This window comes from Stigmatopora argus, chromosome 2 (genome assembly GCF_051989625.1).
Source record: "Stigmatopora argus isolate UIUO_Sarg chromosome 2, RoL_Sarg_1.0, whole genome shotgun sequence".
NCBI lineage: Eukaryota > Metazoa > Chordata > Actinopteri > Syngnathiformes > Syngnathidae > Stigmatopora > Stigmatopora argus.
Window position 1 is genome coordinate 10,622,787 of NC_135388.1, and position 27,155 is coordinate 10,649,941.

Consider the following 27,155-nt stretch of genomic DNA (forward strand, 5'->3'; position numbering starts at 1 on the left):
CGAGCGCCTCCGCTGGCCTTCGAGATGGGCTCGACTTCTGAGCCTTGATTTTTGTCACACATCGCTCATCTTTATCTCCTTAATTCCTCCCCCTGAACTAAGTCTTTCCGAGATGACAATTGGAGGTAAGTCTGCGTGAATTAGCAGCGCTGCAGTATAAAAAAATCAACATGGAACCGCGTTACCGTGTTGTTAAGGAAGACAGAGAAATCGAGCAGGAGTGGAGTTGAGCGAGCTAACCTTGTTAGCCGAGTAGCTAACTGCCCGGAACCTGCGTCCGGTGGAACACGGCAAGAATGAGAAATAACAGGCCTTCGGACTTTATACTTGGATCGCAAAAACATTTCATGTATATTCAAATAAAGCTTACAAAATGGCAAGTCGATACCGTTCTGAAAAAGTACTCCTTTGCCATATCCACCGGTAGTTGACGGTGTGCAGCGTCCGTGCTCTGTAATGGAGTTAAAGTGACTTTTTTACTGTTTTCCAAGTCAGAACGAGTGTGTCGTTGGAACATTTAGTTTCCAGTCAGCCGGTTGAACTGTTGCCGGAGTTGTTCCCTTCCCACGATTCTGATGCTCGTTAGCCCACGATGACATCCTTTTTTTTCCAATGATGCGATTGAAATATGTCAGTGATCAAGTGAAATACGTCATCTATACAGACTTTTTTGAATGGACGCAAGCACTTTTGTAGTCGTTGGATCGTGTCTTGTTGAATTTGGATTGTGTTAAAAATAAGTCGAAGTAATGTTGTTTTTATATTCAAACCATATATGTTTACTGCCACTGTTACTGTGCATTTTGACATTGGCTTTGCCTATGCAATTAGAAAACAAAATTGATCTATTTGGGGTGTGATTCTTTTTTTATTGTTTGCTTAACGGCATCTGAGAGTGCAAGCTCACTTGCAAAAAGAAACATTTTTATGTGTTACAGGTGAAATACACAGCGAATAGATTTTCAAACATCCTCAAAGGAGACACCCACTGACATGCCTATATTCTTTATCCTCTGCAACAAATTATTTGGCCTCCCCGTGGCCACGGCATGCACACCACAGGAAATATATGTTGTATTTTGAGTTACGAGAGGGGTCATGAAATAAATTCTACTTTAGTCAAAACAGCACAAGTGAAAGATGCTTTATTGTACACACAACAGTGCAAGATTATATTAATTTTGAGGAAAAAAACAGGGCTGGCAGCATCATTTTTTGGGGACCACCTATTCCATTCATTCCAAGCACTCAATTCAATTGAGTCAATTTCACTCAGCCATTTTGTAAATGTAACTCTAGTCCAAATATCATTTTGTTTTCCGGCTCATGTTTATTTACCCTATTATGCCCTCAGGAGAACCTTCAGTGGAAGTCAGCTGGAGGATTTCAGAGCTGGTGCCTGCACGGCCCGCCTGGCTTGCGAGTATCGCCTCCTGTGGCGTGGAGTGAATTTACTTTGTCGCCATGAAACCCACTCAGGAGCGCAACCAGGAGTGCCTGCCTCCTAAGAAGCGGGACCTTCCTGTCAGCAACTGCGGCGGCGCAGCGGGCACACCGGCAGTGGTGTCTGTTCTGGAAAGAGGAGGTGGCGTCGTTGGAGAGGATGAAATGGGTTCCATTCAGAACTGTGCAGCCAACAGCGAGTCTCAGGGAGAGTGGCTGCGAGCTCATTACGGAGGGAACTCCTCTGAGGGCATCTCAGCTGTGCCAGTAGACCAGTACAGTATGCTTTACAAAGTGGCTCTACCGTCAGTTACTTACTCGCCCAGCAGTCCTCACCCAGTATTGAGCCACATCTCTCCCGCCTACACTGTGCACTCTCCCCTCCTGCAGCATTCAGGCCTTCCTTATTCTCCTCTGGGCTATGCGCAGCTCCCTCATTCCTCCCTGCAGTTTGTCAGCTCCCCATACGCGGCTGTACCGTACGCATTAGCGCCCGGTTTTGTCCCCGGTTCGTTAATCCCGCCCTCAGGAAGCATCCCCCAGGCCCACGCCCTGTCCCACCTCGTCCCTTACCCATCTGTCATACAAGAAGGCATGGTTTCCCCGCCACTTCAGGCTCAGGTCAGCGGCGCTCATACCTTTGCCAAAGTTTCCGGCTCCAGCGGCGTCCCGCTGATATTGCCTTCGGAGGAGGCCGCCCAGCAGCACCTGGGCGCCGTTGGAGTGGTGTCGGCCACAGAGCTCGGCTCGCGGGGGGTGCCGGTCTTCTACCACGCTCAGGGTCCCGCCAGGGCCGCCCATGATGTGCAACAGGAAAAGGAGCCAGAGATGAATGGAGGGAGTAAGGAGCAGGTGGTCAGGGATCTCCCGTTGGACTCCTACGCCGGCAGGAACGCACGAGTGCAGCAGGTCGCCGCCGTTCCCATGGCGCTCGAGGCCAACCAAAAGCGTCGGCTGAGCTCACCCTGCCACCGCAGCACTCCAGACAGTGACCTGGAGGTATGTCACCTTAAAAAAAATCTCCTTGCCATATAACTCAGACTTCGTTTTCGACTGATTTGCTAAGGTAAGCTTAATTTTGAATCACAATCCACATACAGCATTAAGCCACTTTTCAAGTTAAAATTGAAAGGTGTGTTCATTTTCTTTCTCGAGTGCTTTTCAGTTTTAGAGTTAAACATATTATTATATCGCTGATGACTGACTGATTACTGACCTTTGTTTACCTACATGGCTTATCTTGTTTTCCCAGGTGCAGCAGGTGGTTGGCACCACGGCCTTTTCCTCTAGCCAAGCTGTCAGCGGAGGTCGCAAAGAGGTCTCCTTTGCCCCCTTGAATCTGTCTCAGAGTGTCCAGCGAGCCAGAGCCGTGGCCCAACCCGCAAGCTACGGTGAGCCGCGATTGAGCGGGCAGCAGCTGCAACCAGGGGGGACGCCGGCCCAATCGGTCATGCTGGCCAACGGGCAGTCAGTGCTAGTCCCCGTACAGTATCAGGCGCAGCATCACTACCCAGCGCAGGCCAACGACGGCTCTCCCAAGCCCTCTTTTAAAGTGTCAGATCCTTTGGCCAGAGCGTGCATCCCCGAGAGGACCGCGGCGGGGCCCACGGTACCCCAGCAGCAGCTTCCCCCCGAGGTGGTGCAGGCCTTGGCCTCCGCCGCCCCCGGCCCGGCCTCCGGCAACGCGTCGCACTTCATGAAGGGTGCGGTCATCCAGCTGGCCACCGGGGAGCTGAAGCGAGTGGAGGACTTGCAAACTCAGGACTTTGTGCGCAGCGCCGAGCTGAGTGGGGGGTTGAAAATCGACTCCAGCATGGTGGTGGACATCCGCGCCAGCCAGCAGAGGCCCGGCCTGGTGGCGCTGCACTTCACGGTGGGGGAACAGCAGAGCAAAGTGACCATCGACGTGCCGCCGGAGCACCCCTTTTTCGTTTTTGGCCAAGGCTGGTCGTCGTACAGCCCGGAGCGCACCGCGCAGCTCTACGGCTTGGCCTGCCATCAGATGCAAGTCGGCGACGTGTGCGTGTCCGTCACGTTGCAGCAGCAAGCGTCGCAGCAGAAAGCCGCACCGCAACACGACACGGCCCGGACGTTGAACAAAAGCGGCGGCTCTGTGTCGGAACCCGCTCATCGACTCATGGGACCTCCCGCCCCGCAGCACTCGCGCACTCAGGCTCATTTCAGGACAGAGCGCATGCACAGAGACAGACCGAGGGAGGCGGAGAAAGACACGGCGGACAAGGAAGAAGCCGAACCACACGGCAGACTGGCTCGGACATTGGGCGAGCACCCCCGCGGTCAGAGCGGCTACCAGTTGCACACGCACGCCTCTGCCGTCGCGGGCGCCACCCCGGGGGCTTCTCACAGGCGCTGGTCCTCTCCTGGCCTCCAAAGATACAGTCTGAAGGGAGAGCACGCGGCGTGTCCTCAGATCGCCGCCTCTGGACTCATCCGGCCCTCGTTCATCCCCCAGGAGGTCAAACTGTCCATCGAAGGACGCTCCAACGCAGGGAAATAACGACCCGCCGCCGACGGAGAAACGAGTGTGAATGTAGCCTGCGAATGTCGAAGATTTTTTGCACATTCAACTGAGAAAAAAAAATCTCCTGGCTCGCCGTTACTCACCCTAGGGGGAAGGTTGTATTACGGTAGGTTACTCCGCACTGGATTTGGAAGCCGGAGATCGTTGATCCATTCCTGACTGCCGGCGTTCGATAGCCGATGCTCGTCTTACAATCCAACTTGTGAAGAATCAATCATGCACCGTTTTTTTTGTGTGTCCGCTAACGAGCTTGTCAGTTTATGTGCGTTTGCATAACTGCAACGAACTGGAATCAGTGCTTTAGTCATTCCAGTATCATTTTGGCGGCCCCTCTCATTCACCTCTTCTGTGTACCTCAAAGACCTCCTTAACTCTTTATACGGCTAGTGGTTATTTTTGGTGATTTAAGAAAAACAAAATTATTAAGCCCTTGAAGATGTGGTGTCCACATGTGGATGCCATAAGGACATCGATTCCTTATTGTTATTATTGATCTTTACTTTTATATGATTTTAATAATAATTACAATTAAAAGAATTTAAATGAATAAAAAAGAAATATAATGTTGGTTAAAAGTTTAGAAACACTTTTTCATTCAAATGAATGGTAAAACGACCCAAAACATTTAACCGTGGGCGTTCACTCTGGTTATAAACTCTTTTAATGCTCTAAACTTTGGTTTTTAAACATTTCAACTGAGAGAATTGGCTGTGATGCAAATGATAGCAGTCAGCCCTCCCAGTCAAAACTGATTGGACATCTGGCTCTTGTCAAATGGCAGCCACTGAATATTATGCTCGCCTTACAAAAGGTTAATAGGAAACTAGGAATGACCCATTTACCAGTCACTTGTAGTCTACTCTCCTAGCAAAATTGAAGCAATAGGGCCTACAATGGGACAAAATCCTCATCGGATATTCTTTTTTTTTTCTCCCCAAAATGCCACTTCATCTTTGAAAATTAATGCACAAGCCCATCTTCCATTTTATAATGCTCCTTCTCACTTTGTTTTTCTTTTCCTATCGCTACACTTTTTTCCTCACAGCACGCAAAGGGAACACGTTTGGGAAACTGACGTGCTTTTTTTGCATCTGTTTACAAATCAGGTAAATGCTGCAGTTTTCTTGCGCTCACCTAAGATTTAATAAGTGCAATTAGAACATTCGCAGAGAGTTTAGTATTCAGGCGGCACATTACACACTAACATTCCTACTGAAAAAGTACAAAAGAAACTTTTCTTTTGGGACGTATTCTTTCATTTCGCAACATTGACTCTCTGCCTGGTTCGCTTTGTTTATGAGCAGTGGAGGCTAAAGTTAACATGGCTGCCAATCTTTCCTAGTCGGTTTCTATGCAGTAAAGACAGCAGGAACGCTTACCTGATTGCCATTTTGCTCCGTCGTTCCTCTAAGGAGACGTGTTCCCGCTTGCCATGCAATTTGAAAAAACAAAAAAGACCTCACGTTGAACGAATAAAAAAATAAAAAGCCAAAAAAAAACCTTTTTTTTGTAAAACTAGTACAGGGGTGGCCAACTCCGGTCCTCAAGAGCCGCTATCCGGTGTGTTTTCCATATCTCCCTCTTCTAGCACACCTGAATCAAATGACCAACTCATCAGCAAGCCGTCCAGAAGCTTGATACCGATCCTGATTATTTGATTCAGGTGTGTTGGTGGAGGGAGACATGGAAAACAGACCGGATGGCGGCTCTCGAGGACCGGAGTTGGCCACCCCTGAACTAGTATATCATGTGTTTCCCAGCTTTATAGTCAAGGCACATCATTTGAGAGAAAATGAATGGCAAAACAACAAACAAATGTGACTGTAAACAAAAGTTTATGGAAATTAGGGCCTCTCCGTGTAGTTTCAGGGGGGATTTAAAATGCACTATAGCCAGAATTGTATCCATTTATTTTCGAGAACAAAGTATGTTCACAAGAATGTTAGCGTATACTCCTGATATTTCATGAAAATCTTTCTAAAAACAAATCTGTTGCACAGGGCAGTTGTAGCTTCTGCAATCACGTTAAGCATGCGCGTCACTGTCCGCCGCTCGCATAGATTAATCAAGATACATTCTTTGTATTCTATAAGTCAAGTATTTTTTTACCTAATTAAGTCAAAAGAACTTCATATCAAAGTACCACAATATGTAATCACAGTACATTTTCAGACTTGCAGCAAAATTGCCTGAGTCATTTTTTAAACATTATGGGAATACCAGAAAAACAAATTCCAGTTGCCTTGATTTCATAGGAAAAAAATTCAATCATGCGGTTTCTTGTATTCTTAATTAAAAGCGGTAGAACATTGGTAACTTTGAAATTTTGAAACTTTGAAAGCAGAACATTAATGCGTGACAGTTCTAACATTTGAACAGTGGCGCAACTAAACCAGCTAAAAATTGCCTTTGATAGCACAATCACGTATTTAGCAATATCACATGCTGTGAGTGATGTTAACCCACCAGAATGCGCATCTGTCACACCGCTTGTAATGTTACTTACCGTCTGTTTGCACAGTGCTGCCCACTAGTGGCACTTTTGTTTCGTTAACTTTGTCAACAAACTTGGAATTCACAGTACAGCTGCTTCAGGCAGTTTTTGGAATATATATATGCAAAATGACTCAATTAAAATGGAACATTTTCTTTATAAAACAGTTTAAAGAAAAAATAGGAATACTTTGTATCCACATGGAGACAGTAAGTTAATGACTTGGGCAATTCTGTCGTTAGGCTAGCCAAATTTGATTTTATCAAATTAGTATGGCGCTAAAAAACTGAAGTATTAATTCCATTTTAGAGTGCAAGCACTGCAGTCTGTCTTTAACTATCGGCCAACAGAAGGCGCTGTTTTGGTTAGTTTTGGGCGCTTGTGTCGACAAGGCTGCCGGTGTGTTGCTGTAAGTACTAATTGCACTAAATGTCCCGTTCTTGTCAGTTGTTGCTTTAATTTGAAGAGTCACAGTATGGAAAGTTGTTGGAACTTTTATTGTTTGCTTCATGTCCATGTATTGGCATGCTCTTTGTCCTTATTGGTAAAACGACATGCTACTAGTGAGGTAAAAGTACGCCATTTGATTGGAATTTACTCAATTTGCCACTACTGCATTACATTCTGTTACTAGTGAGACCAAAAGAGCGTTCTAGAACATGGAGTTTAAGATGAGGATTATCTGGACTAAATGCTCTGATTTGTGCGTTGTTGTTGTCTAGCTGGTTTGACCGCGACTATTTGATGCCTTAACTCCTGCTTCGTACAATTTTGTGTGGGTAACAGTCGACTTCCTACAGTTGAATTTCTCGGATTGTTTCCATGGTGACTTTAAACAAGGAAGAAAGAAAAAAAAAACATCAAAAAGCAGAACGGTTTCAAGTTTTAAAGATGTATTTTTCCTGATTTTGTTGTACTTGTTTTTTTGGCACAAAATGACACTGCTTTGTATGTGATGTGTAACTGAAAAAAAGAAAAAAAAAAGTTTTTTTTTCTTTTCCAAAATGCCTGAATCTGCAAAATATATGCAAAGATGTAAATGTCAATCCTCAAGTATAATCCAGGTCGTTTGAACTTTGTATAGTGACTTTAATATCGTCTGGTCGTACCGATATGTATTGATCTGTTATCAGAAGCCTTATAGACTTGTCCACCCAAAGTGCACCCTTAGAAATACCCTACACCTACCTGAATTTAAGAAAGCATTAATATTTGTATTTTGTTGCTTTTTTTAATTATGATTTGTACCCTTGGATAAATTAGATTTGTACTGTATATTTGTACCTCTCCGTGAACTACTTAGACTTTTTTTGTTCATTGATATATATATATATATTTTTTGGCCTGTTTGAATTCTATGTACTTTAAGGACACAAAGATATTGTATTTTTATTGTTACAGCTAACTCTGAGACGTTGCATTGAACATTTTAAGTCAACACAATATAATATATATATACAGCTATATAAATATAAACTATTATCTAAACTGAGGGCTGCTTATTGAATGTTTTTTTGTAGCAGATGGTTTTATTAACTTAAATTGATTGTATTTGTAACACATTTTATTTAGATGTGTAACCAATCAGAGGTGGTGCATGGTTCATCTAAAACCATGTCACTGAGCACTTCTCGTTAGCAGAACCAAAAAAAACATGTTTTCATTCATTTTCTGTACCGCTTATCCCAACAACACGAGATATAGACGCCGAACAGACGTTTTTGGACTGTGCTGTCGCTCTGCGTTCATGACAAAGACAAAAACAAGATGACTTCATTGGTAAAATCATTTTATTTGCCCATTCTTAAACACGTTCAGGACTTCAACGTACTAACCAGTCACTAAAATGACAAGCAGCTCAGCTCGCCCAATACTCTGTAAACAAGGACGTTGACAGGAAATCCTGATAGATTTTTAGAAACAAAGGCCTTTTTTATTTTTTAAATTGTAATATTTTTGGCAGTGGCTCCTTAGCTGGTAACCGGTCAAATAGTCCCAGGGGCTATTTAGCCGGTAACCTATTATTTAACATGGAGTGAATAGGGGATTTTCTAAACCATTCAACCTATCTTATTGAAATTTGATGTGTTATTGCCAATTGATAGATTTTAACATTAGGTGAATAGGGATTTAATGACTATTATTTAGGCAGTGGCTCCGTAGCCGTAGTTTCTTACTATTTATACCCCACACAGAATTCTTACCGGCTAAATAGCCATATGGGGCCATATAGACTATTTGACTGGTTACTGGCTAAATAGCCCCTGGGACTATTTAACCGGTTACCGGCTGAGGAGCCACTGCCAATGATTTTTCTCTTATAATAATGCATTTAAGAACCAAACAGGCAAGGTTGAGATAACGTGTACTTTTGACCACATGCACTGTTCTGCTTAGAAACATGAAAACACTTTGACATTTGAGCTTTTGATTTATAATCCCGAATGACGTCCATGTATTAATGTGCCATTTTGTCATCATTACTAACACCATTCATTTAATTCATAGAGAAAGAAGAGGAGAAATGAGCCCTAACGTGAGAACACAACCTGCCCGCAACAGGAAGACAATGTGACTAACAGCCTGTTGATTTCCGGCGTTGACCCCCACAAAACGACAAAGTAAAAGAAGGTATATATTTTGTCAAATCAAATGAATCTGCCTTAAATCTCCTGAGAAGGTTACACTCATGTTTGTTTGGACAAAAAACAAAAAGGTGCACTCTGCATAGTCTCAATGGGAAGTCAACAATAATAAATATTTTTTTAAAACTGAAAAAAAATTCACGGGTATTTGATGCACTCTCAGAGTCGGGAACTGTAATCCCCTTCAAAAGAAAATAAATATTTAATTATAAAATAATTATTCACAAGGAACAGATATAGTAGTTTAACACATTGTGAATCGTGGGGGAGAAAACTATTAAAGATGTAATAATAGAAAAGATATGTCTCACCCATTGAAATACCAATAAACAGTTTATCAAGAAACAATTATGTTTTCTATCTATAGAGACTTATGTCACACCCTGTGTATATATATGCATACATATTTGCACTTTTGGAGAGCGGTTAATTATAAAAATATATACCCGCCACCCCAAAAAATCTGCAGTTTTTTTCTGCTAATAAAAAAGAATGATAGGCTAACTAGAATTCAATTGTAATTAACTGTAGAATTTGATACATTCATCTTTAACTATTGTTTGGTACAATTTGCAACCTACTTGACATATAATTTGATTTCATTAAATGTTTAGAAAAGCTATTAACAATTTGGACATTATGTTGACAATAATGATAAGTCTCTAAACTGCCTACCAAACTTGATTTTTAAGATATGCTTATGAAAACTGAAAAAGTTGGAGTGACTCTAGGAGTGCCTCAAACCCAGCCAGTAGTTTGCATTTTTTGTTCTTTGTCATGTTTTATTGCAAAAACTTAAGTTCATTTTACATTAGCATCGAAACAGACAAAATTAAAACATCACATGGTTTAAAAAAATAAATGTAATAAACAAGATGACAAAAAATATATATATTCACACTTGATTGCAGAACTATGTGCCATTGACGTCGAGTGATGTAGAAAACTAACGGTTGTTAGTTTTTCCATTGTTGCAGGTTTCAATCTTAAAAGTAACACACGGCAGTTGTATTTCTTTTTGTCAGTAGTTTAAATTGAAAAGTGTAAGCACGTATTGTTCGGACCTCCGTAAACAATTTTTAAACATGAAAAGATATCAATAATACTGTATATAAAATGTTTACTTTTTGAGTGAAACCGCTGAAGTTGATCAAGTTTTCTATTCTATTCCAATTGATTCCGATGCACGTCAATGTGTAATAAGACCAGGTAACATTTATCGGGAACCAGCAGCAGAGGAAGTAGAAAAGGTTGTGTGGAGTCAGTGTTAGATTGCAATTTTCAAAGTTGGAAACTTTCCATAGGGATAAAGTCAATTTATACAATTGTAAATCATCTCTTAACAGGAACTTTTATAATACACTGAAAAAGGGGCTTTTCACAGCCATCTCAAACGGCTGGAAATGGAACTCTATAAAACCTTCTCCCCGAGGTTTACTTTCAATTTCAGAGTCCAAAAGCCCATTGTCCTTTGGAAGTGTAAAAAGAGGAAACTCTCCCTTATATCTAAAAAAAAATACACTTCCTCTTCGATAGTTTGGAAAATGATTCAATAAAAAAGCTGCTCACAGTTCTGAGGTCGAGGGTTTGATCTCAGGTGGGACAATGTTTGGAGTTTGCATGTTCTCCCTGGGCTTGCGTGGGTTTTTCCTAGGCACTCCAGTTTGGGCCCAAAACCGTTTTTTTAAAGAAATAATGATACTAAAGCCGGAAGTTGCGTTGGTGCAAAACCATGCTTTTTTTTTTGTAAGACTTCATTCAGTAAATTGCTAATGATAACACATAAATCATCATTTCAAAATTAATGTCAACATTATCTTTTCTTTTTTTGTTTAAAAAAAAAAAGAAAAACATCGTGGGACTGGCGGTGGGCTTGTGCCACCCGGTTTTGCTAGCTTTTTGGGATGTCTATTTTATTTAAGTGGTTTAACTTGGGAGGGCAGGTAGCAATAATTGAATCAGCCTCTCCTACTCAAAATGGATTGGACGACAATAGCAGCCAATATGTTTTTAAGTTAGGACATTTCCATTAAAATGACCTGGTTAACTTTGATGAATTCCCATGGAAGGTTTCCAATTTGAAATATTTTCTAATATTCCGCACTCTAATTTTCATGGATATTTGCCGGCCATTTTCCAGCCCTTTACACACAAGTGGAGTGTCACACACACAAAAAAAACAGAAAGCTTGGTCCTGTTACGTGAAGGCAGTAGAAAAACAGGGGTCGTTGAGCAAAAGGAGGGCTGAGGTAGAATGTCTCGACGGAGCGGAACTGGATTGGAACTGAACCAGTGAGGAGGACAGAGTTGCTCCAAAGAAATCGCTCCCACCCTTGAAAGTCTGTGTGCAAAACAATGAGTCTCCACTTAAGAGGAGCAAAACAAACTGGTTCAATCTCTTTACAACATGCGTTAAGGTCATCTTCCATACACGTGGAACATTCGCAACACTTGGAATAAATTAGAGCAGGGGTGTCCAAACTACAGCTCATTTCCTATTTCTTCACTTCACACGGATTAACTCATTCCATGCCAATGACAAGCATTTTGGGAGGCAGGGAAGGTCCAGTAATGGTGCTATAAAATACTAAAGCGAGTTATTTTAGAATGGGAGCAGATCATATTTTGGACACAAATCCATCCAAAAAGTGACAAAAGGCTTCATAAGAAAATGACAGTAATCCCCATGAAAAGTGAAAAACGGGGAATACTGAAAAATATATCGGCTGTAGTCCCCCGTTTTTGGCGGTTTCCGCGAAAAATGGGGGATTGCACTAATTAGTCTTGGCTGGAACGGAATGAGTTAATGGTAAAGAAGTGCCCCCCCTTGTGCCCTTTGAATTTTCTGCATGTAAAAGTTTGGACACCTCTGAATTAGAGTGCAGTTCTTTTAGGGCATTTTCATGAAGAGTCCATTTCCCATGGCGGGGACGGGCACAGGGCAGGGGAACTGAAAGAGGCTCATGTCCGCCGTGAGCGCGGCCATAGCGGCTGGATCGTGCTCGATCTGCGTCCTAAGCGCGGGGTCTATCTTCTCCAGCCGCCGCTTAATCCTCTTGGCCTCGCGCTCGCGGACGAGCCGAGCCTGTCGCCTCTCGGGCGTCTCGTTTGCCCTCTTGAGGCGCATGGCGTCACGGTCCCGCTGTAGGCGGCGCGCCCGCTGCTCCTCCGACTCCTGCATCCTCTGCATGCGCTTAGCCTCGCGGTCGCGCAGACGCCGTAGCTCGCGTTCCTCGTCCGTCTCGCACGCCCGCTTGTTTTTCTTGGCCGTGCGCTCGCGCTCCAGCCGGTGCAGGCGCGATTCCAGCGGCTCGTTTTTGCGGCGCAGGGCCCATTTGCGAGTGGGGGACTGCGACTCCACCAGCTGCTGATAGGCCACGCAGCTGTTGCAGACCAGGAGCACGCCGGCGGGGTACACGGGCGTCGGGCTCAGGATGTCGGGGATGGGAGGAAGACCCGAGGAGGACGAGGTGAGGGCATCGGGGATGGACGCCAGCGAGGGCCCTTCGGACAGCAGACTGTCGGGCAGCGAGGGAAACGAGGGTCCCGGGCCAGAGGGGCCTTGACAAGGGGGACCGGACATGTGGCACGTCCGATGCGATTGACATAGGCTCCCGTTAGGGTCGTGGACTTGACACGACTGAGGACCGTGACACGAACTGGGGCCGGACAAGGAATGCGGGCCCCTTCCTGGGCTGGACATGGGAGTGCTAGAGAGCGGGTGGATCAGAGGACAAGTGTCCCCTCCATCAGAGACGACAAGCCTGGTCGTGTCCAGGACATCCTTCAGCTTCTCCCTGAAGCAACAACAACAACAAAAGGATGGCGGATGTTTGAATGACCAACTAAGAATGGCAAACGTGAAAATTTGTAGGTCTCTTTTGTTAGGGCGTTGTTATTTGTACTCTCTCGACCACAGGTGTGTCTTCATTTTTTTTTTGCGGCCTGCTAATGTCAACTTTTTGCAGTTCCGCCCTGAAAGAATCAAATTGAAATGAACGATCCAGGACTATGGATATTAGCAAAATTGAAATTTCTTTCAATTTAAAATCTATTTAAAAGCATTTTTGAAATCACGAAAAACATGAATTAAAACTAACAAAAAGAGGATATGTTTAGCATTCCCCTTGTATTTAAATTCAAATGTATAAAAAAAAATATGAGAACATTTTTCCAATTTTCTGAGGCTAAAAAAAGAAGAGAAGGACCATTTTTTAAGACTTATGGCTCATCCACACCGATGATGGTGTTTTTGAACACACTAGCTTTGACTTGGACGTGTGCAACTTTAACACAAGCTAAGAAGCACCTGTTGACGTTGTCCGTGTCGGTGAAGTGCGCCCCGCACACGGCGCAGTTGGACAGACGGTCCTCGGAGTGGATGAGAAGATGACGTCCGAGCGAGCCGGGCGAACTCAGCGCTCGTCCGCATACGGGACACACGTAGCTTTTGGCGTTGCTCATTAGGCTTGTGTGCTGTTAAACACAGAGGAAGCCATTATCACCACAAACGCGGCATTAATGCAATATTTTTGAGGGACGAAACTTGACCTCCCTCACCTGGTAGACATGAGAAATAAGCTTTTCTGGACTGGTGAAGTCCAGCGTGCAGAGGGGACACACAAAGTTGTTGCTGTGATCGGAGCCGTCCTCGATCTCCTGCAGAAACACAGGAATCCTTCAAAGACATTCTACACTACGCACAGCACAATTTACTTTCCTGACATTTGGTGATGTATCTCTAAAGTAGTTTTAAGTTCATTCCGTTGACTGTCCTAAAATATGTGTCAAGTTCTCTGAAGGTGGACCACTGCCCATTTCACCCTATTTGAATTTTTTTCCCAATGGACTTACATGACGTGCAAGTGAACCGCCATGACTCACCTGCAGGGACACGCTGTGTAGCGTCTTACACGTGACTCACTGTGATGCTGAAATAGAAAACATTTGCCAACAGATGGCATGAAGCTATAAGAGTTGTTTTTGCCTTTCGCTCATCTTTATAGCACCCTCACGTATTCGTCCATTGTATAAAACAGTGATTTTTCAAAGAGTGGTTTGCATCATCAACGGCCAAACCCAGAGGCAATCCTTACAGTGTAGCGCACAGGTGTCAAAGTGGTGGCCCGGGGGCCAAATCTGGCCCACCACATCATTTTGAGCAGCCCGAGAAAGTAAATCATGAGTGCCGACTTTCTGTTTTAGGATCATGAAGATTATAGATGTATATTATATTTCCTGATTTTCCACTTTTTAAAATCAATAATTGCAATTTCCATCCATTTTTTTCTTTCTTTTTAGTTCAAAAAGCATTTTGTAAAATCTAAAAATAAATCTATAAAAATATTTTCTAGTCGTACGGTGTTTGTAAGGTTTTTTTGGGGTTTGTAAGGGGAATCATAATCATTTATAAGGGCAGTTATCGGCAGAGGTTGACAGGTATGCGAGTGGAACGTGTGGTCCTGTCATGCCCCCCCTAAAAGGCGTGTTGATGTTAACTTGATTAATAAAGAAATTTTTGTTCAAATCTTTCAATGTAAATATTCCATGTTCAAATGCGGATACTTGAGGCTTACAGTAAGGTGTGCTCTATTGTGTGGAAATGACCCCCAAATCCCTTTTTTTTTGCATCCTTCTTACCTCTTTGACTCCTGCTCCTTGCAGGCGGCACGGCGCCCTCTTGGCAGTCATGTGGTCGTCAGTGGAGGCGTTGGACAAGGAGTCCGGGTCGCTTTCACTGTCTTCTATGGAGGCAAACACAGCCCTATCAATACAAACGGGACAACAAAGCACAAGGCAGGGCTTACTCACACTAACACCCCTTCAGCGTCAGGAATTTTGCCCGCCCCATCCGCCGACGCTGTCCTATACCTGTGTTGCTTTCCTGTCCGAGGACATCCCGGGAGTTGTTGTTGCAGCACTCACGGTCTTCGGTGAACTCGTCCCTGCCGTCCATGTTAATTGTATGTTGAAATCCTGTCATGCCAGAAGTGTGGAACGGCCCTGGAGAAAAGGTAAAAGAAGACATCATCAGAAACCCTGTATTGCAAGTGTCAACCTCAACATTTTTGGACTAAAAGTCGCACCCAACTAAATGTCACATTCTTTTAATCTCACCCCAAATCACCTCTAAATCCCGTAAAGTTTAGAAATAGAAACCATATATAAGTTGCATCAGAGGATGAGTACACAGGCCCAGTCAAAATACCTAAAAAGCGACTTATATTCTGGAAAATGCAGTTGTTTTAAGTATAAAGCAGTTTACTTCGTTTTCCCTAGTAAATAAATAGGTTTGGGATTTTTATGTATGAATAAATATTTTTTATAAAACCCATACACAAATAGCAATTTATGTCAATAGTACAATCCGTGTTCCATCATTTAAAAGTGTTTATAATTCATAATTTATATAATGTATAAGAGTGACAGGCAGTGTGATACTCGAGCTCACTTATGGTGATGATCCATCATGTTTAAGTGGATCTTAACATAAAAAAAATATGCATTCTGTTACAAAACAACAACAAGGCTCTTCATCTCCATAGCAACGTCAAATCCATCTTTACCGCCTTATTTTCCATAAGGAGTCATTAATTTTTCAGGACTTATGCATGTGCCAATGATCCCTTGAAAGCGTTCCCATACAGGCTTTTACTCTGAGATTAAAAAAATAATAATTTATCAAATAGCCATCCCAATGAAAACTAGCCAGTGCCACATGTGTAGATTAGACACTCTGAATCCACAAGGGAAATCTGATGGCTGTCCTACGACGGGACATAACGAATGCGATACCCGCCGTGCACACTTCATTTGCAACCCAACCCCCCACCACTAGCTCACACACACTCACACACACACACACAGCAAGATACATACTGCAGTCCCACAGGGAGAGAAGCAGGTTGCAATCATTTTTTCCTCTTTCTTCTTCTTCTTCTCTCACTACCACTCACACCAACGACTATGGCTGCCCTCATGTGCATCATTTCCATATCGACCAAGATTGCACTTTGCTCACGTGAGACTCCTTCCAAGATGCGCGAACGGTTGTTTGTCTCCATTCGCTCTCCGATTGGCTGGCAACCAATTGAGGGTGTCCCCCGCCCACTGCCCAAAGATAGCTCCAGCACCCCTGCGAACCTTGAGAGCTGAGGCAGTACGGAAAATGAACGAATGTTTAAACCTGGGTAACAGTTTTCCATCCGATCAGAGCGTGACCTGCTAATCTTTTTTTCATAAACAACAGCATGCCTCTTTAATATTTCAATGAATCTTGATTTGTTGTAAAACATTGAGCATTAGCTGTGAAACAAGACTGTTTAACAAGTCTTTTCTTTCCAAACTACTAAATAGAATTTCCCCTTCCAAAAATATAAACACAAACTATATGAAACACCAATACAAATTTTACTTCCCTAATTAATGTTGCATAAACCGGTGGATGTTAGACTTGTAAACATTAAGTTGGTGTTGTTTAAGTATGAAAATATCCAATAAGTGCACTTATATGCCAATAGTAATGTTATGAACTAGTATTTAGTCACACTAATATGGCTAACTTGGGACTAGATGGACAAGATTAGTTATAGTTTAGTTATCCACCAATTACAGTTCCCACAAAGCTATTGAATATTATATATATATATGTAATATTTGATCTGGTATCAGAGATCGAAGAACTTTGCGATTAAGTACTGAAATACTTTGAGCAACAGTATTTCACATGAAGATCATTTATACTAGGTGTTCTCTTGCAGGTTAGTCGAGAGTGAAATAGTAACTCCCCAAACGGTCAGCACAGGTCTCGAGATAGTTTGTCATTTTGCTACTTAGCCCCAGACCGTAAGAAGCAGATGTGTGAACTCACTTTGGGCACTTTTCCCCATAGATCCCCGTTTGTTTGCACTGCTCGAGTGCATCTGACCACTGAACTATGAGCTAGCAGACCAAGCAAGATTCACACAATCTGGTGATTGATGTGTGGGATATGCCTCCTCCTCCTCTTCCTCCCCCCATCGTGTCTGTACATCTGTCTCTTCGCCCTCCCTCGTCTTTGCCACTGTGATGTTATCTGTGAGGGTCTGTGTGTCTGTATGCAAGAGGTGACGCAGTGTCTGACTGAATCCAGACAAAGAGACAAACTCATCAGCCGACAGACACACAAAAAAACTAGCGATAATGAAGACAAGGCGAGGAACAGACGCGAGATGAGTGGGGGGCGCGTGGGGGGGGGGGGGGGGGGGGGAACTATTTGTAATCAAAAATAGAAGGCAAAAACTCGGCTTTTGAATTTCTTCCACACTGATGTTACTTTTTTAAAGAAGGATTTCATTAATTTCAATAAGACATTAATCGTCGGCCTTACGTGGGGGGACCTGGGTTCAAATCCAGGTCTGTCCACCTGTGTGGAGTTTCCATGTTCTCCCCGGCCTGCGTGGGTTTTCTCCGGGTACTCCGGTTTCCTCCCACATTGCAAAGACATGCATGTTACGCTGATTGGACACTCTAAATTGCCCCTAGGTATGAGTGTGAGCGTGGGTGTTTGTTTGTCTCCTTGTGCCCTGCGATTGGCTGGCCACCAATTCAGGGTGTCCCCCACCTATGGCCTGAGGTCAGCTGGGATAGGCTCCAGCACCCCCCACAACCCTAGTGAGGATAAAGCGGTTCAGAAAATTAGATGCGATGAGACAACCCAAATTCAGGAAATGACTAAAACTTCAGTCAGAAAAGTGAAAATACTACAGAATGATGTTAAGTAGTAAGCTAAACCACAAACTCTATCCAGCCATCTACTTCCCCTTTCTCTTAAATTGAAATTGTATACTGCCTAGAAAGACCTTAGCCTTAAGTTTAGGTTTTCAGCTTTGTTTTTTTTCTTTCATTTTTGAGTTTGGATTTTGGTCAAAAAATCTCCTTTTTTGAACCAGTTATTCAAACTAAAAAAACATTTTGTACAATTCTCTCCATTAAAACGTATTACTCCCAACATGATTAGCCTTGAATTTAGGTTCAATGGTTAGACAGAAGGGTTACTACATGATTGTCACCTGTAATTTCAGTTAATTAACATGCAGGCAACAATAAATCCACAAAAAGAAAAAGACCAATATTAAGAAGAGGAACGACAGTATGAGCAACAACTTGAGACCTCTCTCTGATGGAATTCTAATAAAAATAGATGTAAATGTGAATATGTGCAATAGCATACATCGCGGATATCCATATAATATGGATGTCTAGCACGCTTCTTCGCACATCCCACCTCATTTCCCAAATCTTAAAAATATATTTCATTATTTTGAGAGCAAAGCAGGTATTATAAGTACATATAGCTAATTCTGTCAAATTGAAACAGTCAGGCTTGCCAAAGGCTGGAAATACAACAACAAAACCTAGTGCAGTTGCACACAACAGCTGAAATACCTAGTCAACTTTGAAAGGATTGTTCTGTTTTCGCCTGGAAAAATGTCATACTCCATGAGGAAGCAAATATAGATGCATGTGGAGAAACGTCCGTTTCTTCACACCGGTCCAGGTGGAAAATTATTGTTTCCAAAGGGTCGATCCATAGATGCAAAATAATAATAATAATAATAATAAATGAATCAGCACACACCCTCACATTCTTGCAGTCGTGATTAAAACGCATATATCCAAATAATTGACTTGTTCCTTTTTAAAACACCGACTGATCGCGTAGAAGAGAACCTTGGCGCGCGCGTGCGCGCACTGCGGCGACGCGCATGATCAGCTGATCTCTCACGTTAAACCCGTCGCAGTGCATTGTGGGCTGCGTTCATTCAACGCGGAAGTGTTAGCACAGGAGCTTGTCACGATAGCAATTTAAGAAACGTTATTAAGATGAAGTGTAAACGCATGGTTACATGTAATAATTTCTAGTTTTGGAGGATGGACGAGATTTTGAGTGCAGGGCTACTCGTAATATGACAAAAAAAGTTGAGGGATAGGTAATCTAAAAAAACGATGGGATTGTTACGATGTTGCAGGACCAGGATGAACCACAAGATAGCGCTCTTAGACACTACACACCCAATGCCATAACATTACACTAGTCGTCATCACTGAATGCCACGAGTAAAAGGACCGCATCACTCCATAGACGAGAAAAGTGATATTCTTCCGCAGGGAAGGAGAGGAGGACTTAAACAAAAACTAATCCACGTCAACAAAAATCACAACAAGGGAAGGCGACCATTCGTTATCAAATCACAAGCAACACTCACAACCACCACACAACAAAATAGTTGACGACAATATATTTTTGATGCGGTCCTCTTTGTAAATGAAACCAATTGGCGTTAGCGATCGGCTAACAACAAGCTAGCCCTTTACAATAGCGATGCATAGACATCTCATCGCGCATTCCAATCAACGGGGTCAAACAGTATTGATAAAATGAATAGAATACCCATGTTATCCAGAGATCATCCGCGTATCGGGTGCGATAAACGGGAAGAAAAACAATGCCACAAATCAATTCCGATGGACGCTGCTGCTACTGTACGGTGCTAAACTTCTTGGGCAAACCTCGCCTCAAAACCTTCTGGGACATGTCAGCGTAACCTTCCGCCTGCAGTAGATGTGCTGAGGCTGGAGTAGCCACCATTTTGCATGTCGAGTGTGTTCCTCCCTCCATTGCTAATAGAGACGATTCCACTCACTTTCTGGCATCACCACGGCTGGTAAGTGCGCCGCAAGTCAGCTCCTATCAATAGGCGTGTGGAAATGGCACAAGGGGATCCAAATAGTCGGCGTTTTGTGTCGTAATTACATTGACAAGTCACTGTGGCGCTGCATAGGAAGTGGCTCCAGTCCTCAGTGCACCGGGGTTGTGTCTGACAGAAGCTAAGTTAGGTACACAACCATTCACACTACGCTACTCGGAGCCTTAATCTTTAATCGTCGTGACAACACCGTATTGCAAGTTCACTTTTACCCGGCTAACGCAATAAACCATCCGTTTGAGTGTGGAGACTTTTTGCATTCATTGAGCGAAAACGCGTGAGCAAGGTACTCGCTAGTCGCCTAATCCAAAAGAAGGCCTGAAAACCGCATCATATGGCGTGGACAGGTTCAGGTGTATTTTTCTAACCAAGATCGCTTTTATGTTAAATTCTGAAATATTGTGAAATACAACCTTGTCGTTTTTGTTTAATGTCACCCAAGGTGAAGGCAACGCACTGTTCCGCCAGTGTCAACTTGAAATGCTACTCGTGTTAGCTCAGTGCTAACTGGAATGTGTAGGTGTCATTTGTGTCTTAGAAAGGAGTGTTTAAAATATGCAAAGATGAAAAATCGATGCAGGCCTTTCACTACAACCTCAGCTTTTTAAAACGTCTTAAAGAAAATACTAAGATCGCCAGGGAATACGACAAGTGGTCGATCTCTATTTGGAGTTTTCAAAAACACTTCAAATAGCTCGAAATGTCTCCATAATCTATTAATTAATACAGCACCCCAAAATAACAACAACGTTTCATTTGGTACATGATTATTAAAATTGTTTAGACTGATTATTGCTACTCAAGGAGGTCAATATGTAATATTTGAATCTTATATTCAGTTTAAAGTAAAAGGGAAATAGTCTTATTAATATATAGGACTAAAGTCCTTTTTAAAAATACTAGATAATATACACATTTGTTGTAATATAAAGAAATTCAACGTTATTTGGACTGTCAGGTTAAATAAACAAAATGATGATATGCAAAAAATGCTACCAATAACACTTTGTGTTGCCTTGATGCAAACACTTGTTCCAATGAAAATTTGGGGTGCTGATCAGGTTTTTTGTTTTCTTTCTTGCATATCAACATAGAATTTTATGTGCAAAACCAAATTATTTCAAATCCATATTTTTTTAACAAAGTGGCTTTATAGCTGGTCCTGAAATGTTTAGCATGAAGCTGATAAATTGATTGCTGACTAGTTGTTGTTGTTGAAGCTTTTAATGTGCTTTAACATAATTGTGCTTGTTTTGACCAGGTTTTTGATAGCCACAAAACAACTGCAAAGAGACTGATTTTACAGACAAGACTAAATCTTCAGAACCCTTTGCATGTACTACGAATCCGACTTCTAAATTACCCTTAGTTTGTTTCTTTTTGTCAGCTCTTGTCACATTACTACAAAAACCTGTGAACTTTCTGTGGTTGGTTTCAAGTTTTATCCAAACCAGAATAACCTCTGAGCAACTACCCCAAACTACGGAGCAATGATGAAAATATGCTTTCAAAATGTAGCCCATAGCCTATCTTAAAAACTGTATATCTTTCCAATGTCCCAGCTTTGCCCCACAAATCCTTAAAACAATTTCAGGTCTCTTTTTCACGGCTCCTTTTATTTGTGGAATGTTTTCTGACACACTGAGCTAACACTCAGTAATTAGCCAACAAGAACAGCTCAACTCTTTCCTGTATGTGTTCAGATAAGAGATTTTTTTTTATTGACACTACCAGAGAGGCCCTGGTTTAACATGCTTGTGCCTTTCACAAAACCTTACTGAGAGTGGCTGCTAATATTTGGAATCTTTGTTTAATCATTAAAAGGTGAGCACGATATTCCATTGTTCGTTCAGTGCTAATTTCTACCCTGTGTCGTTTTGAAACAGCTTCGACATCTTTTTTACCCTGCAAGTGTACACGTATTAGTAATTTACTGCGACTTTTAAGAACGTGATTTTCAAAGCCTGTTTAATCTGTTGTTGATGCTTGTAGTGCAGTACGCAGCAAGTTGACTTCTCCCTGTAGTAAAAAGAAGGTTTGGCAAGCTTGTTGTTTCTTGGTGTCAGGCCCTGAAAGAAAATCTAGTGCAAGAAATCTCATGAGGGGAGAAGCTTGTTTGGAGCATTTCACGGTGCATACATTCTGTTCCCAAATGAGCAGCATAGCTACCTGGCTGGCGCCTTACGTCATTATATGTGATCTGGAGTTCTTGCTTGATTTAGTGTTGGTTGTTTCTAGAATTGTTTGTCTCAAAGAGAATTAATAGGTGTGCATAAAACAGTGGCAATATGATGTTAAATATTCAAACGGTTCAAATTATTTACAATATTTTTAATGCCCGACAGATTCTCTATACAACTGCTTCATGAACATGCTAAATGCTGTTTTGTTCATCTTAGTGACAGACTATCAATGCAGTTTGACTCACTGAAAATACTCTGATATTAATTACATTGACCGAGAGTTCAAAAGAATGTCATCTATAAGAATGCACTCTTGTTCTGCACCCAAAAGGAATTTTTCATTAAAACAGCTCGTGCCAGGGGCTGTCGATCACCAACGCACCTTGAAACTATTCAAAGACCGCATTTGTCAAGACTTGGTCACCGTTACAGCTCTCTGCAATGCCTTTGAAGTTTTGGAACATTATATTATTCTCCTGTAATTTTCAGACTTTAAGCAGCTACTTTTGACTCCCGCTATGAACATTCCACCCAGTGCAGTTAATGTATTTTTTATGGGATAATGAGCTGTGTATCTTCAGTGTAAAGTGGATATCTACGGCTTTTGGTCCATTGCAGCCCTCGTATGACCTAATTATTTCTTGACAAATTTGCTGCCTGCTGGTGTAGTCGGGTTCATCTTAAAGTCCAAAAATGGATTTCAGGTGAGTATAAAAATTATAGGTAACACCTTATTGGCTTACATTAACGGTGATCTAATTCAAAAGGGAAGATGGGTATGGAATGGCAGGGAAAGTTTACTATTTTAACCACAAGGATAACATTTATGACAGGACTTCCTTATGGAATTCTTCCTTTTTAGTATACCAAGCTTTTTTGGTGTTGTGTCTGTTCCAGAGAATGCCAGCTCCGATTAGATTGCGGGAGCTGATCCGGACTATCCGGACGGCGCGGACCCAGGCGGAGGAGCGCGAAATGATCCAGAAAGAGTGTGCTGCTATCCGCTCATCTTTTCGAGAAGAAGACAACACATACCGTTGCAGAAATGTGGCCAAGCTCCTTTATATGCACATGTTGGGCTACCCGGCGCACTTTGGGCAGGTAAATTACCAGTAATGGGTGAAGGACAAGTGGTAAAATCCCCTAACTCTGTTGGATTTTTGTTTCTTCCAGCTTGAGTGCCTGAAGCTGATTGCATCCCAGAAGTTTACTGACAAGCGAATAGGTTATTTGGGCGCGATGCTGCTGTTGGACGAAAGGCAGGACGTGCATCTATTAATGACAAATTGCATTAAGAAGTAAGCTTTTCATTCATTAAATGTGTCAGTTGCGTTTCTATTATTTTTTACTCTCAAAGTTGGTTAAAAGTATCTTTTTTTTAATCAATAATGCACTCTGGAATTGGGCATGTGCTGTAATTATTTAACTAAAAGCCGCTCCTTTTAGCTACCGCTTTGACCCTTGCGATTTATAGTACAGTGGATTTTATTCATGGATTTTAACAGGCTAATGAGCTGCAAGCCTTTTGGTGTAAATATTCTTTAATACAATGTTGACAGCGGCAGTTCATAGTCCACTGTGGCTCATATGTGAACAAATACAATATTTTTTGTCAAATTGGGTGGATGTGGATGATAAAAGGGTACATTACAGTCCAAAAATTACTGTGCATAATGTCAGTTTCTTTTTTCGTTGTTTTTCTCAGTGACTTGAATCACAGCACACAGTACGTCCAGGGACTAGCATTGTGCACTTTGGGCTGCATGGGCTCATCAGAAATGTGCCGTGACCTAGCGGGAGAGGTTGAGAAGCTTCTCAAAACATCCAACTCTTACTTGAGAAAAAAGGTATATCAGTTTTTTTCCTCCTTTTTATTGGTTTTTCTTTTGAATTGAAACACTGAACAGAAAAAAAGGAAAATTCCTTCAATTTCTGTTTATAACAAATTCCTATAAAAATTAATACAATTTAAATTAATAAAAATAAAATGTTTAAATATTGTCTTTTTTATGTAAAAAAAAATAAATAAATAAAAAAAAGATCCTTAAAAGCTAGTGCATAAAAACAATACACTTACTGTTTCTTTTCATTCAAAAATCTATTTTTCCCCTTTTATTTTTTAAATTAAATATTAACTCTAACCGATGACGATACACCCAATCCATTTGAACTGGGAGATCTGTCAGCGCTCCTAGTCCATATGGATTGGATGTCTAGTGCCAACAATGGTCACAAATGAGTTTTTTTGTGGTTTTTCATTTTTTCCTGCACCTAGTCTTATGTCTAAATATTTGTCTTTTTGATAGGCGGCGCTGTGTGCTGTTCATGTCATCAGAAAGGTTCCCGAACTCATGGAAATGTTCCTTCCAGCCACAAAAAACCTGCTGAGCGAGAAGAACCATGGTAAATACAAACCGTTTGTCAGGATGTTTTTTTTGTTTTGTTTTTTTTTTCATGTCTGCCCTTCACCACTGCACCAGTCATCCTTTTCACTGCCACTCACTATGCTGTGCTGTCCTTTTTAATGTATGTCCTTCACGGGCAGTATGATGAACGAGGCAAAAAAAATCCTTCAATATGGTCAAATATATACAGTTATATTGTAATTTTGATCATTCCTGGTGTTAGCAATCAACCTTTCCACTGCTGCCACGTTAATTTCTTCTAGCCTTGTCAAGCTCTTATAATAGTCGTGGCTGCTGGCTATGAAGAAACTTTGTGCCCATCTCCAATTAGCCATCACAAGTTTTATTACATTCCTTTTCAGCTGCATAAAGCACAAATGCACTCCCTCTCAACTCTTGTAACCTCTCCCCCACCGTCCTTGTCAGCGAAATGAACCCTCGTTTATTTTTCCCTCAGGTGTTCTCCATACATCCGTTGTCCTCCTTACTGAAATGTGTGAGAGAAGTCCTGACATGCTGTCTCACTTCAGGAAGGTACAAAAACAGCCTCTTGAGATTCTGATATATTTGCTAAGACAGTTTTGCTCTGATTCTGCCTGGATGTGTGTTTGTTTTTTACTTTAAAGGTATACCAAAACAACAAACAAACAGTAAACCTCCAATTTCTGAATTCTTTGATCTTTCATCTGGAATACTGAAATATAGAAATTTTGTTAAACACGAAGCCGATGCACCTAATCTACTCAAATAATCCCAATACTGCATTTAAAGACGTGTATTGCGCAATCAAAAAACAATAGGGATGGACATAAATGTAAATTTTTATCCATTGATTTCTGGAACCTCTTTAGCACTTAAGTAAACATGTAACCAGGTAACATATTACCAATTTAATATGCCTACCGTCACTAGTAGAAGCGTAATGCCCTGCAAGTAGTCAAAGATGGACACAGCCGCCGGTGCACTTAATCAAAAGACAAGAAAGCCAACAGTCATATGAGCTGCTAGTGCCAGTCATTAGACAGACAGATAGCCAAGTCTGCATTGTCATGTTTTGACAACCGTGCCACTCATTAGGCTAAGCCCCATCTTTCAAAGTCATACACACTCGGTCACAAATACTGGTGTGAAATTTGAGGAGGCGACCCCAATCGGACAAAACAATAAGTGTACCTCACTTGCACTTGGTTGTGCTATAAGGTGAAACAAATTAGTGTCCGAGTCATCATCGATAGGATACTTGATTCTAAAAATGTTTAAATGCTACAACCCTAACAGATTGGATGGCAGGGTGCTTCTGTCCGGTCTTGCTTTTCCCAGACAGTGTTCCGTGAGTAACCCTGCTAATGGCAGTATTTAGTGCCCGCATTTGAAGACTTTAGCGTCGTAAGCTTATGTCATATTTAAAGCGTCATGCTCGAGACTCCCCTTGTGTTCGCATTTTTATCTCTGTTTAAGATTAAGTGAGGAAGTTCATGTCGAAGCTCAGCACAGCCAAAACGTGCACTCGCAGCAATATGTAGGTCACGTGCGAGATAAAAATGTGTCTGGTGGTAGAAGGAAACTGGATGTCTGCACATTGGATTAACAGTTCGCAACAAAAAAAATGACAGCAGCAATAATTCACCAGGCAAGCCATTAAAGCGAAGAGATATTAATCCCGCGTGCCTATAACCACCTCTGCACTATAAAATAAAAGTCGGCAAGGGAATTTCTGGCCCTCAAGTCGTGCACTGTACGACTACGCTTAGCACCCAAGATTTTGACTGAGGTGCGTCAGTGTTTGATCGCTTTTTTTTTGCTGTCTATTTGCTTCTCTATTTCACTTGCTGCTGTTCTCCCTTGATCCAGCAAAAACTTTGCCTGAAGTACCACCCCTCATGTTCATGATCTACTTATTTTGAGCTCTTTGAAAGTGAATGATTTTCCACTCCCTAACATCTACCTCATATTTTTTCTGTCATTTGTCCTTGTTACAATTCCTGCATTGTGTTAGAATGAGAAGGTAAGAGTGCATTCTGATCTCATAGCTGGTGCATGCTGTAATTAGTATTCACTTTTCACAGTCATCTGAGATGTCCTGTAATTCATGGTGCTTTCTTTTCCTCTCTAAAATTTATTTGGATTTATCTTGTATGGTGAGCATTAAAATGTCAGTGTTACAAATCGTCGCCAAGATGACGATTCATTTGTCAGCTACATTCCTCATTCAGTTTTTTTTCAATTCGGATTTGCCAAATGTGTAACTGATTTGGTCACTGTTTTGTGGATCTATTCTCATGGGATTACCACAGGTGATGTCATCAGGAAATAGCGTCAATCACAGTCTGTCACCCAAGTTTTCATTGGTTCACGAATGTAGAGAAATCTAACACGTTCAGGTGCAATAGTTTTATTTTGGGTTGTTTGTCTCCTTATCCACAATTCCTGTAAAATGTCTGTCCGCTTAATTTCAGATAGACCAAAACATTATTAGACAAGACGCTTAATGTGTTCTCAAGAGAGCACATAAAGACAACTACATTTTTCTCTTCTTTTTTTTTAACAAAATGCCTTTCTAAAATAACGCATTTATATACGCAGAGCCTCCTGTTAGCTAGAAACAACCCTTGTTTTTAACCCAAACGTTTCCTCTACATAAAAACATTAGAGATTTGCAGTTGAATTGTCTTCAATTTCACTTAACCAATAATTT

The 27,155-nt window shown here is 41.9% G+C and overlaps 3 protein-coding genes across 11 annotated transcripts in view; 2 read left to right on the top strand and 1 right to left on the bottom strand.

Moving 5' to 3' along the window:
- On the top strand, positions 1-15,528 carry atxn1l (ataxin 1-like). Of its 2 annotated transcripts, XR_013298370.1 has the most exons (5): positions 1-125; positions 1,355-2,442; positions 2,696-4,091; positions 8,988-9,110; positions 14,789-15,528. XR_013298370.1 is itself a non-coding variant. In XM_077594064.1 (3 exons), exons 2-3 carry the CDS (start codon positions 1,465-1,467, stop codon positions 3,959-3,961), a joined length of 2,244 nt encoding a protein of 747 aa, XP_077450190.1. In that variant the 5' UTR covers positions 1-125; positions 1,355-1,464; the 3' UTR covers positions 3,962-5,500. The 2 variants fall into 2 exon arrangements, 1 of the variants encoding a protein (XP_077450190.1); XM_077594064.1 differs by lacking the exons at positions 8,988-9,110; positions 14,789-15,528 and having other exon boundaries at positions 2,696-5,500.
- znf821 (zinc finger protein 821) lies at positions 8,252-19,705 on the bottom strand. Of its 6 annotated transcripts, none has more exons than XM_077594086.1 (6): positions 19,557-19,705; positions 14,996-15,127; positions 14,765-14,865; positions 13,685-13,783; positions 13,434-13,600; positions 8,252-12,921 (listed from the first exon to the last, which is right to left on the bottom strand). In XM_077594086.1, exons 1-6 carry the CDS (start codon positions 19,558-19,560, stop codon positions 12,015-12,017), a joined length of 1,410 nt encoding a protein of 469 aa, XP_077450212.1. In that variant the 5' UTR covers positions 19,561-19,705; the 3' UTR covers positions 8,252-12,014. The 6 variants fall into 6 exon arrangements, with proteins under 6 accessions (XP_077450212.1, XP_077450203.1, XP_077450221.1 ...); XM_077594077.1 differs by having other exon boundaries at positions 14,765-14,868; XM_077594095.1 differs by lacking the exon at positions 19,557-19,705 and adding an exon at positions 18,551-18,867 and having other exon boundaries at positions 14,765-14,868.
- ap1g1 (adaptor related protein complex 1 subunit gamma 1) overlaps positions 19,301-27,155 on the top strand; it is a 14,500-nt gene continuing 6,645 nt past the window's right edge. Inside the window, exons 1-6 of one of the 3 annotated variants that reach the window (XM_077594052.1) lie at positions 19,301-19,830; positions 22,953-23,156; positions 23,229-23,353; positions 23,761-23,902; positions 24,362-24,458; positions 24,918-24,994. In XM_077594052.1, coding sequence (XP_077450178.1) covers positions 22,956-23,156; positions 23,229-23,353; positions 23,761-23,902; positions 24,362-24,458; positions 24,918-24,994 — 642 coding nt within the window. In that variant the 5' untranslated portion in view covers positions 19,301-19,830; positions 22,953-22,955. The other 2 variants (XM_077594036.1, XM_077594045.1) reach the window with 2 other exon arrangements.